Genomic DNA, 10709 nt, shown 5'->3' with positions numbered 1-10709 from the left:
ATTGGTGGATAGACTTAGGACTGATGGTGAACCGTATATTGCTCTCCACTTGAGGTAATAATTGTCATTCCTAAGATCTCACTCGAACTTGTTATAAAAAAAACGTGTAGTGGTTGCTAAGGATATAGCCATTTTTGATCTTCGTGAAGATATAGTATTTACCATTAAATGACTTAGAAAATGGCTATTTAATGCAGATACGAGAAAGACATGCTTGCATTCACTGGCTGCAGCCACAATTTAACCGCAGAAGAGGCTGAAGAACTACGGGGCATGAGGTTTGATGTCAAGCATTGGAAAGAGAAAGAGATAGACAGCAAAGAGAGGAGACTACAGGGAGGCTGCCCAATGTCTCCTCGGGAGGCAGCATTGCTTCTCAAGGCCATGGGATATCCCGCCTCAACTAGAATATACGTAGTTGCTGGGGAAATTTACGGTAACAACAGCATGGATGCCTTCAGGTCTGAGTACCCAAATGTTTTCACTCATTGGACCCTCGCCACAGAAGAAGAGTTGGTGCCATTCAGGCTTTATCAGAACCGCCTCGCAGCCTTAGATCACTTTGTAGCTGTAGAAAGTGATGTCTTTGTTTACACATATGACGGTAATATGGCAAAGGCCGTGCAAGGGCATAGGAGGTTTGAGGGATTTAGGAAGACAATAAATCCGGACAGGTTTTTTTATATTTTTTTCGACACTGGTTACTCTTAAGCTTTCTCTTGGGCAGAAGTAAATTCATTCTGTTCTTTCCTTTTTCAGGCTCAATTTTGTCAGACTGATAGATTTGTTTGACAATGGAGCAATCTCTTGGGAGAATTTCGCTTCTGAAGTCAAGAGCTTACACTCGAACAGACTCGGAGCACCATACCCTAGACAAGCAGGCGAATCACCAAGACTTGAGGAGAGCTTTTATGCAAATCCTTTTCCTGGATGTGTTTGTAATAAATCTGAGCAGCAAAGAATGCGTCAGCAACTCATCCATAAACCTAACCTGAGAGTTGCTTCACAAAGATAAGAGTTCCATTTTGTCTCAACTGTGAATCATACGAATAATACACGTCCACTTTGTTGGATCCAGATTTTCATCCTTCAGGATACCATCAGAAGAGGATCACAGAGTTGCAGCAGATGATATATTGATATCAAAGGTTTGATGTGTGATTGGTTAAGATATCAGAATGCGCAGTACAGGATTAAAGCGATTTTGCTATGTTGATAAACACGAGATAGCAGATACACTGCATTATTGCTTTCTGATACTGGAGCATAGGATTTCATATTTGTTCATATGTATTTTCTTCACTAGGGTGGTAGAAAATGGTGAAGTACAGATTTTTTATTCTATTTATTCATTCTTATTATTATCCTCGACTAGATTATATTATATAGCCAAACAGGCTTTTTGCTTGATGTAACTATTGATGAATCTCATGATAAATTTTTTCAAGAAAAGATTGTTCTTGTTATAAATTTGTGTGTGATTTGCTAGCTTATCTTCTTCATTTTTTTTTTGCTCGGAGTGTGTAACGGTGGGGGCGCAGGTTTAAGGTGATGACTAACTATAACATCGCGCCACCTATCAAGGACTAACGAAAGTAAACAAGCAAAGGCCAGACGGCGAAGGTTCTGTGAGAATATTGTGATCAGTTCAAGAGGTAAAGACTCTTTTTCCCCCCCTTCTATTGAGATTATATTAGTGAAAACTGAAGAAAGTTACAAGAATTGTATCAATTTAACTTCATATAGGATCCACATCATACCAACTTGTAGTCTAGAGAAAACAAGGCAAGTGGAAATGCAAAATCTTCAAGTAGAAAATCAACAGCAAGATGAAATGCTGTCCCCCTTTTAATAAACGAAATTCTTGAACATCTCCCTAGATATCTCACATTTACCACAGACAGAGAGCACAAAAAACTCTACATTGAATGGAAACTAAGAACTATGGTTTCAGATTTGGCGGCTCTCTAATTTACCACATTGACGGGGCATAGACCTGTTCTTTCAAATTTTGTGTAGCGCTTTCTGTAGGAAAACCTCGTACAGCACCAATAGTCCACTGTGATATTATGCCTGCCGCAATTGCAAACCGAAGCTGCCTCACCAAAATATCTTCATTTTCGAACATGTCAGGTTGAGTAGTCAGCTTCCTCATGATTCCAGCCACAACAGCATCACCGGAACCAGTTCTATCACAAGTGAATGGTGTAATTAGTACGTCTTCTGTACCGACCACCACTCCATCAAAAGAAGGTGAATAATAATGAAGTCGAAGTGTTCCATCCGTCACAAACAAGAATTTTAATCTATCGTGCCACAATGGCGAGATTTCTTCACGTTTGTAGTGATAGTAATCTCTTCGTTTCTTTGTTTCCTCAAAATTCTCGGCGTAGTATTGAGGCCTATAATTTCTTCTCCTCTCATAATATTCTTCATCTAAAAGGAACTCCAATTCTTGCTTTGTGACCTCAATGATGTCTGCCTGTTCCCAAGCTTCCTTAATTGCTTCCCACGTATCATCACGTGATTTCCATAATGGCAGTGGAAGATTCAAGTCAAAAAATATAAGACCACCAAATTTTTTGGACCAGGAAATTGCTTTAAAAAGGGTAGAATGCATGGATGACGATGTTAGAACTTCGGAATTAAAATGAAAAATTCTAGCCTGCAAGGAATAATAGAGAAACCATGAATCAACTTACACTATTTAACTAGTGCAACTCCCATATTGTTTATAACAACGATTTAATGGTTGCTTCATTCAATCTCATCACATCACTGCGGTAAAACAAGCAATATTTCATAACCCGCGGCCTATAAACCTATTCCAAACAATTAATTATGTAAACAATGTCATAAGAACCAAGTGGCTATACAAAATGTTCATATCATTTGACAGGAAACTTATAAGGTATACTTTAACATGCCATCAACGTAAAGCCAGATTCATTATTCATGTGGAAAACAATCATAAGAAATGGATTACCAACCAGCAAAATAACCAAAATGAAACTAACCACTGGCAATATGGTTCAATGAATATGCTGCACAAATAGTGAATCCAGTCAACCTATGGCTGTTTATCTAGCAAACTATGCAAAATATGCCGAAAATTTAACTCATTTAGCCAATTCAGTTGTTCATTCCTTCGTTACGACTATAAATTTTGATCCACCAATTTCCAAGATTCTAAAGCCAGAAATCAATAATTTTAGGATTTTTTTTTCTAATGCTATAAGGGACAATCGAATACCTCTTTGAGCACTGAAAGATTCAACTCAGAGCTAAGCAAGGAGTTCTCAGCAGATTCTTTAACCTTCTCCGCCTTCATTTTACCACCTTCAAACTTAATTTTCATATAAGCACACCCGGTCCTCGCATTATCATCGAATTTCACCGATCTCGTCTGCACCTTCTCCTTGTTCATCATTAACACCATTTCCTCACCAAATTCATCACTCCCAACTTTCCCCATAAACGCTGCCCTCCCACCGAGCCTCACATGGGAAATGGCCACATTCGAAGGCGGCCCACCAGGCGCCCGCACGAACTCAGGCGGATTCCATTGCAGCATTTTCCACTGTGAGTATATATCAGGATGCAATTGCTCAGGTGACACTCTCACTGAAGGCACAAACTCCTTCTGGGCTGCCCCAAAACAACACACTAGAGGAGGGTCTTCGTATGGAATATCCATTCCATCGTCAAAACCAGAAATCTCCTCATCATTTTCTACTGTTGACAACTCAGTATCCTTACGACGGCGTTTCGATACTTCTCTGGGAGGTGAATCTGTAGTTGTAGTGGATTTCTTACGGCCTCTACGGGTTGTTTTTGGTGGGCTTTCAGAGGTGGTGGGGGCGTCATTCCTGGAGGAATTTCTCGGTCTTATTTTTCGGGGATTTGGAGATTTGAGTATGGGTTTGAAGCAAACTGTGGAGATTTTGAATTGGGTTAGCGAATTTAAAGCTAAAGATTGTAAATTTTTCTGAGGAATGGAGGGAAGAAGCAGGTGAAGTGCGGCCATGGCGTTAGATTTTACTTGGGTTTAGTTTATCCATTCCTCATTCTTATGTTCCTGTTAGTTCACTTACGGGAAATATGTTTGGGCTTTTTATTGGGCCCGGATTCTTGACCCGTTACATGTTGGGCTAGAAGCATGGAGAAATCAAGTCAAAATTATTTTGTGATTTCAACTTTGCTTTTGTCAACTTTATGGCACCTAAATTCGAAAATAAACATGGCTCATGAGTAGTGCTTATGCATTGGAAAAGGGAGAGATTAATTAATTGGTCTTATGGATGCATGTTGTGTGTCTTGAACATCATTTATGCTTATTTAATGGGGAAATAAATGCTACATATGTAAAATTATTTTCAATCTTCTCTAAATTAGGTAAATACCTAATTATACCTTCTGATTTCTCTAAATTAATAAGATCCATTACATAATACTTTTTTAATTAACGAATATAATTAATTTGTAGAACATCCACTTAAAAACATTCTTATATATTTGTCAATGCCCAAAACTTGTAATTATCATTGATTAACTTTCAATTCATCGTCCAACGTCTATTAATGCCATCTTAAATCTAGAGGAGCAACAAATTGTTCATGAAAAAATTTCCGATGAAGATCTCATTGAAATTGTATCGTCAAATACCCTCGTGAAGAGAAGCCCTCTATATCTAACAAAGATAAATGGGAAAATTACCCCAAGCCTACATATAAAATATACATATAAAAATTAAGGTGGTATAGTTTTAATTTTACAAATCATGTGATAATTATGATTAATTAAATTAATTAATACAATATTTCTTCTTTCTCCTATCCACAGATCCAATATGGCCGCTTACTTTCTCTCTCCCTCTATTTACAAATTCGCTTGTCGCCACCACAACTTGGTCATGGTGCGATGACGCCTCTACTACACGCGCTGCTGCTATAGAGGCGTCATCGCATTGTGCGCTGCTGTAGCAGAGTTTGCTGCTTCATACAATGTCAACGTCGTTGCTGCAATGACTGATGCACGATCTGGGAAAAATTGGAATTGTTGGATCTTGGAGTTTTTAGATGGTTTTTGTTGTTGGTGATATTTGCGGTTGGAGGTGGTGGTGGGTGTGGTGATGCTTTTTGTGATGGTGAGGTGCTGGTAGTGGCAGTATAGGTGGTGGTGGTGAGGTATTGACGATGGTGATTGTACTGGTGGTGGCTACAAATGGTGGCAGTGGAATTGTGGTAGTATGCGTGGTGGTGGTGAAATGTGGTGTGGTGGTGTGGGAGGAGGTAAAGATGAAAAATGTTTGTGACCAATTATTTGGATTATTGTGATTAATAAATTGGTTAATTTGTGATAAAAAAAATGATAAGTGATTGACAAAATAGACTTGATCCCAAATAGTCACAAATTTGATCATAGAGAATCACAATTAACACATAAAAGATTAGAAATAATCACAATTACTATAAATTGGTCACACTAAAATCATTGTTCACATATTAGATAAAAAAATACCGTTAACATAGACATAGTTTCATATAGTTATTGTCAATACGATCCTGGTCACATATGGTCAAGGTTAAGATATATAAGATTACAGACAGTTACATATGATCAATTAATTTAATAATTTGTGATCGTAAAATAAGTTAAAGCCTATAATATTTGTGATTTGTGGCCAAAAAATAGGTTGTAACCTATAAAATAGGACTTTATTCAATATAATTTGCACAACAATATGTTATATTTTGATAACAATAGGTCACAATGAATGCATTATACATGAGAAACATTTACAATGAAAACAGAAGTGGTCACAGACAGACACAAATAACGCAAATTTGGTCATAGAGAATCACAATTAACAAATTAAAGATCATAGATAGTCACAATTAACTGAAAATTGATCAAACTGAATTTGTTGTTCACAAAACCCTAATTTCAAGCAAGGGCCTATAATTTCATAAATTGCAACAGAAGCCCTTACCCCTAAGTCATCATCAAACCCTAATTTTACCCCTTTTCCTCTACATCGCGGGTGGGTAAACCTTAAAGTTTCCCAGTTTACCTCTGCGATAGCGAAGGACGACCACAGGCGATGCACCATCTCAGGCCTATCGTCAAGCGTCGTCATCTCATGTAAGGTGTTGCTTCGCACACAATGCCAGTTTGTGCGACGATGCTACTTTTGAAGCCTTTGAGGAGTCGATGTGGCTGTCTACGATGAAGGTGGTTGTCGGCGAGATGGAGATGCAATGGCAGGAGCCAGCAATCAGGAGTCAAGAAGTTCCATTTCAGTAATACATATGGCCATGTTTGAGCCATATTTTTTCAAAAAAATACATTCTTAAACAGTGATTTGACATAATTTCAACCACACATTCTTCAATAAAATAATATTACATGCAAATTCAAAATTTTTCTTTATTTTTTAACCATATATTTTCCATCAATATACTATTCAAAAATGCATTCTATGAAAATAATGTAGCTCAAACAAGGGATAATATATTTCATTATTATTGTTATTATAATTTAACACATGTTTTGTGGAACTCTTTTAAAATTTTGTTAAATTTGATTTCCCAAGATAAATAGGTGCCATTCACTCATGCATCGACGGTGGGAGTGGGGCCTTTGGCCCAATTCATTTTTTGAAGTTTTTCTTCTATGTATGTATTAGCGAGTATAATTTTTTAGATAATACTACATGTACATAATGGTGTACATACGGATTTACACTTCCTCAGATGAAGAGAGGCCCACATACAATAAATTATGTGCGAACCCCCTCCACATGAGAGAGGTGTAACCCCGTGTGTACACAAGGTGTACAAGCAGTGTTACCCTAATTTTTTTGTCATCCTTGGCTCTGTCGCTGCGCTCATGTATTTCTCTTCTTTACCTTTCAAATCTCACTCATATTATTTGAGATCAGGATAATCGAGAAAAAACATGATGCTTAAATGGTTCTCTAAAGAATATAATTTTACTAATTATAACTTAACAATTTTTTATTGGTATCAAACGATCACATATAGCTAACTCAACAATGAGAAATGGAAATAGAGTTTAATTGGTGAAGTGTTGACAATCTTGAGACGTGCGAGCCATACAATGTTAGGGTTGAAATGCCTTTATTCCTTGTGATATAAACAAGTAACCAAAAGAATCTAAGGAAGATAAATTTGTTTTTTTTTTTTATTTACTATCTCTTAACCCAATATATTAAACATAGCATTAGCCTTTTTATTTTGTTTTCCCTTCAATGGAATATTTTGAGTCAATTTGATTGACTTACTTTCATATTTCATTTCCCATCAACATTGAATCTTACCATGCATTTACTTTAATGGAGCTTGCTACTTGCCTAACACGGCACAAGTCTTCCACTTCTCTCACGCCAAATCTTTAATTATCACATAGAATTTAAAGCGTGACGTTATTAATGAGAGATTAAGAGCTTGTTTGGAAGAACTTTTTCAAGTGAAAAATAATTTTTTTGAAATATGTGTAGTTTAAAAGTAATGAAAAATTATAAATATCATAAAGTGTGTCAAACAAGGTATAAATATGTAATCTACTGTCAAAGTTTATTATGAGGTGTTAAACGGACAAACGTGCTCATCACAAACAAGTCACATGCCGCAGCTCCACCCTTCAAACAAGTCTCGTTAAACTTCAATGTCGGTCTAAACCAAAACCGATTTATCACCTTAACCTAATTTCACTCTATTAATGTCATAAGCTAATAATTAGATTGCCTAGTTGCCAGAAATAACCTCCAGATTTTGGGTGAAATTTGGATACGTTTGATTGCAAAGGTGGAATTCAAATCGAAAGAAAACGAATTTTAGGAAATTGAATTACCTAGAAATTATTTTACTGGGAATTGTCAATTAATAGTATTTGATTGGTATAATTTTCCACCTGAAAAATGTTGAAATAAAAGTGTATTTTGGTGCTCATTTGGCTTTATTTTTGATGAAAATTGTTAATTTAAGGGATATACACTTCTACAATTGTTCATAAAATTTGTTTCCATTGCCAATAAAAATTAAAAAATAAATAAATCCGAAAATCATCTATATTTTGGTATTCGTTTGACTTTATTTTTATGAAAATTGTCAATTAAAGGAATATAATTTTTTACAAATGTAGATAAAATTTGTTTTTATTGCTGAAAAAAATTTTAAAAAAAATGGAAAACCAATTCTCCCCATTTAGGTGAGAATTGATTTTCCACCAGAATAGGGAAAATTAGATCTGGGCATCGGGTGGGTTAGTCCGGTTATTTCAATACCCAGAACCACTCATTATGCTTCGAGTATTTTGCAATTGGAACCATTCGGGTCTTTATAAATACTAGAACCCAATCCAAACCCGAACCGTTGGTTTCGGTTCGGTTTCGGATCTACCCATAGCATTTTATATACATTAATTTAATAAATATTTTACATAAACATTTTTGATACATATACCCAATACGTTACTATTCGTAAATATTTGTGCAATGAAGAAAATTCAGTTAAAAATTTTCACTGAGCAAAATATTGAATATTAAAAGCCATGAAAAATAGGAGAAAATAAAATAAATATCCGAAAATGAAATTATAACTTAAAAAAAATATTTTTCTTAATAAATCTTATTCGATCTATAAGAAAAGCATACTAGGCATATAATTTAATTATGAACAATACTTAAATTCTTCTACTTTTAAAACGAACTGATATAAAAATATTAATTAAATACATAACTAATATAATATCAAAAAATTATGGTCTACATGTTGAACTCACTCTGTTTGAATAGAAAAATAAAAAATATATATTTAAAAAGAGAATCACAAACTCAAGATAATAAAAACGTACAACACAACGCAAGCAATGAATATATTAAATTCAATTGCCACGCGTTATAAAAAATATAAAAAAATCACTTAAATTTATTAACAATACAAGAAAGTAAAAAATTGGAATTGCAAAGAATAAACGCGTTGATTCATCAACTTATACCACAACCTCTTTGAAATTTTTGATTTGTAAAAAAACTCAAATTGTAAACATTAACACATAATAACCTCTGAAATACAACAATTTGATGTAAGGTGAGAGGTAAAAAAAGTAAGAGCCAATCTTATTTTTAGGGTTAGAGTTTAAAATTTTAGACTAATTACTATCAAAATTAGGATTTTTGGGTTTTATATATTTTTTCAGCTTATATATATATATATATATATATATATATATATATATATATATATATATTTTATAATAATTGGTTCTACTCGAGTACCCACAGTTCTGTTTCAAGAACCAAGAATCGAACCGAACTCAGTCGATTATTGATTTCAGTTCCTAATTTATTTTTCGAGAAATCGAACCAGAACCTTCGATTCTTGTTCGGTTTCAGTTCGAGAGATTCGATTCTGGTTAACATACCCAGGTCTAAGGAAAATACACATATGTGAGGAAAATATGGAAAATGAATTTTATGAAAAAAAATTTACAATCAAACATCAAAAAAGTTGAAAAATGGAAAACATTTTCCATGGAAAATATCCCAATCAAACAGCGCCTTAGATATTCTACAAGAAGATGAAGTCAATATGGAAATGGAATTAATTGGTTAAATTCCCATTTGATCTTTCAATTATGAACTTGCCGCAGCCGTCTTCTCCACAAATTTAAACCATTTTTTTTTCTATATAAATTCCACCAATCATAGGTTGACACGTCCTAGTCCAAATGCCCCAATGTGAAAGAGAGTTGGAACGTTATTGACATTTCCAATTTCTTGTTCCTCATTCCACATTGACCCTTCAACTTCCGATTTTGAGTTCTAGGCCTTGTCAAATTGAACGTGCAAGAATTTTTTTACCCTATTATTGATTAGTCGTTAACACCTCGTCTAGTATGTAGAATTAGACCAAATTAAACACTACTCACACTATATAAAAGAGCTCTTCATCTTGAGATTGTACGGTTTTCTTTTCTCGTTTTCAATAAATTTAGCTCCTGTTTGATGCCCATTATGAAGAGATTTTGGAGAAAAATGATATTTTAACTAATAATTTTATGGAGAATGTGTTATTAAAAAATAAAAAAATGTTTTAGACTTATATGTAAAATATTTTATTGTGTAAATGCATAGTTGAAAAAGATTATAAAAAATAAAAAGTTTTGAAATAAAGAGAATCAAACGAGGGCTTAAATGTACTCAAACTCGATTCTACTCGACTCGAATCCATTTCAGTTATAAAAAAGTTAAATAATTATATTAAAATATGAGTGCTTAGACAACTGTAGACTTGAGACCGTGGCAAGAGGGTCGTGGAAGCATTCATAGAGAAACTTAAATATGCAGACCACCCAACACGTCTCGTTAGGCATCAACAAGAAATTATGTATATTTTCAAGGACCCTTAAAATAGTCAAAGTATATAATTATATTATTATAATCTGGAAAATTATATGAAAAAACGTGTGGGCTCTACTCTAACATGCAATGACCCTTATATAAACACAAAGCCTCCATTGAAAGTTTCTCACAAAACACATTGATTCTCTTCATTGAGTTCTCCCACCAAATTATTTTTCAAGAAAATCAGTTCATAAACAAACAGTAAACAAAAAATGAAAATATCTTTTGTTCTCTTCTTTGCATTCTCCATGTTTCTTCAAGGCACACGAGGTAAAAATTT

At 34.5% G+C, this 10709-nt stretch overlaps 3 protein-coding genes across 4 annotated transcripts in view; 2 read left to right on the top strand and 1 right to left on the bottom strand.

Annotated features, from left to right (window-relative positions):
- LOC111373835 (O-fucosyltransferase 19-like) overlaps window positions 1–1470 on the top strand; it is a 3697-nt gene extending 2227 nt beyond the window's left edge. Inside the window, exons 3-5 of the mRNA XM_022996414.1 lie at window positions 2–54; window positions 198–674; window positions 760–1470. Coding sequence (XP_022852182.1) covers window positions 2–54; window positions 198–674; window positions 760–1015 — 786 coding nt within the window. The 3' untranslated portion in view covers window positions 1016–1470. The remainder of the gene's footprint in view (window position 1; window positions 55–197; window positions 675–759) is intronic.
- Window positions 1471–1722: 252 nt separating this feature from the next.
- Window positions 1723–4071, bottom strand: LOC111373848 (fructokinase-like 1, chloroplastic). The gene is made up of 2 exons (XM_022996431.1): window positions 3254–4071; window positions 1723–2665 (listed from the first exon to the last, which is right to left on the bottom strand). Exons 1-2 carry the CDS (start codon window positions 4025–4027, stop codon window positions 1973–1975), a joined length of 1467 nt encoding a protein of 488 aa, XP_022852199.1. The 5' UTR covers window positions 4028–4071; the 3' UTR covers window positions 1723–1972.
- A 6498-nt stretch (window positions 4072–10569) lies between these two features.
- The window catches only part of LOC111373847, a 1522-nt gene continuing 1382 nt past the window's right edge, over window positions 10570–10709 (top strand). The window contains exon 1 of one of the 2 annotated variants that reach the window (XM_022996430.1): window positions 10570–10699. In XM_022996430.1, coding sequence (XP_022852198.1) covers window positions 10642–10699 — 58 coding nt within the window. In that variant the 5' untranslated portion in view covers window positions 10570–10641. The remainder of the gene's footprint in view (window positions 10700–10709) is intronic. The other variant, XM_022996429.1, reaches the window with a different exon arrangement.

This window comes from Olea europaea, unplaced genomic scaffold (assembly GCF_002742605.1).
Source record: "Olea europaea var. sylvestris unplaced genomic scaffold, O_europaea_v1 scaffold1168, whole genome shotgun sequence".
Lineage (NCBI taxonomy): Eukaryota > Viridiplantae > Streptophyta > Magnoliopsida > Lamiales > Oleaceae > Olea > Olea europaea.
Note: the sequence above shows the minus strand (reverse complement) of the source record. Positions and strands in the feature narration are given on the sequence as shown.

What these genes read in the sequence shown, in the direction of transcription:
- LOC111373848 (XM_022996431.1), bottom strand. Translation starts at nt 4,027, where the DNA reads ATGGCCGCACTTCACCTGCTTCTTCCCTCCATTCCTCAGAAAAATTTA. An exon ending in ATCTTTCAGTGCTCAAAGAG is followed by an intron (nt 2,666 to 3,253) that starts GTATTCGATTGT and finishes TATTCCTTGCAG; the next exon opens with GCTAGAATTTTTCATTTTAA.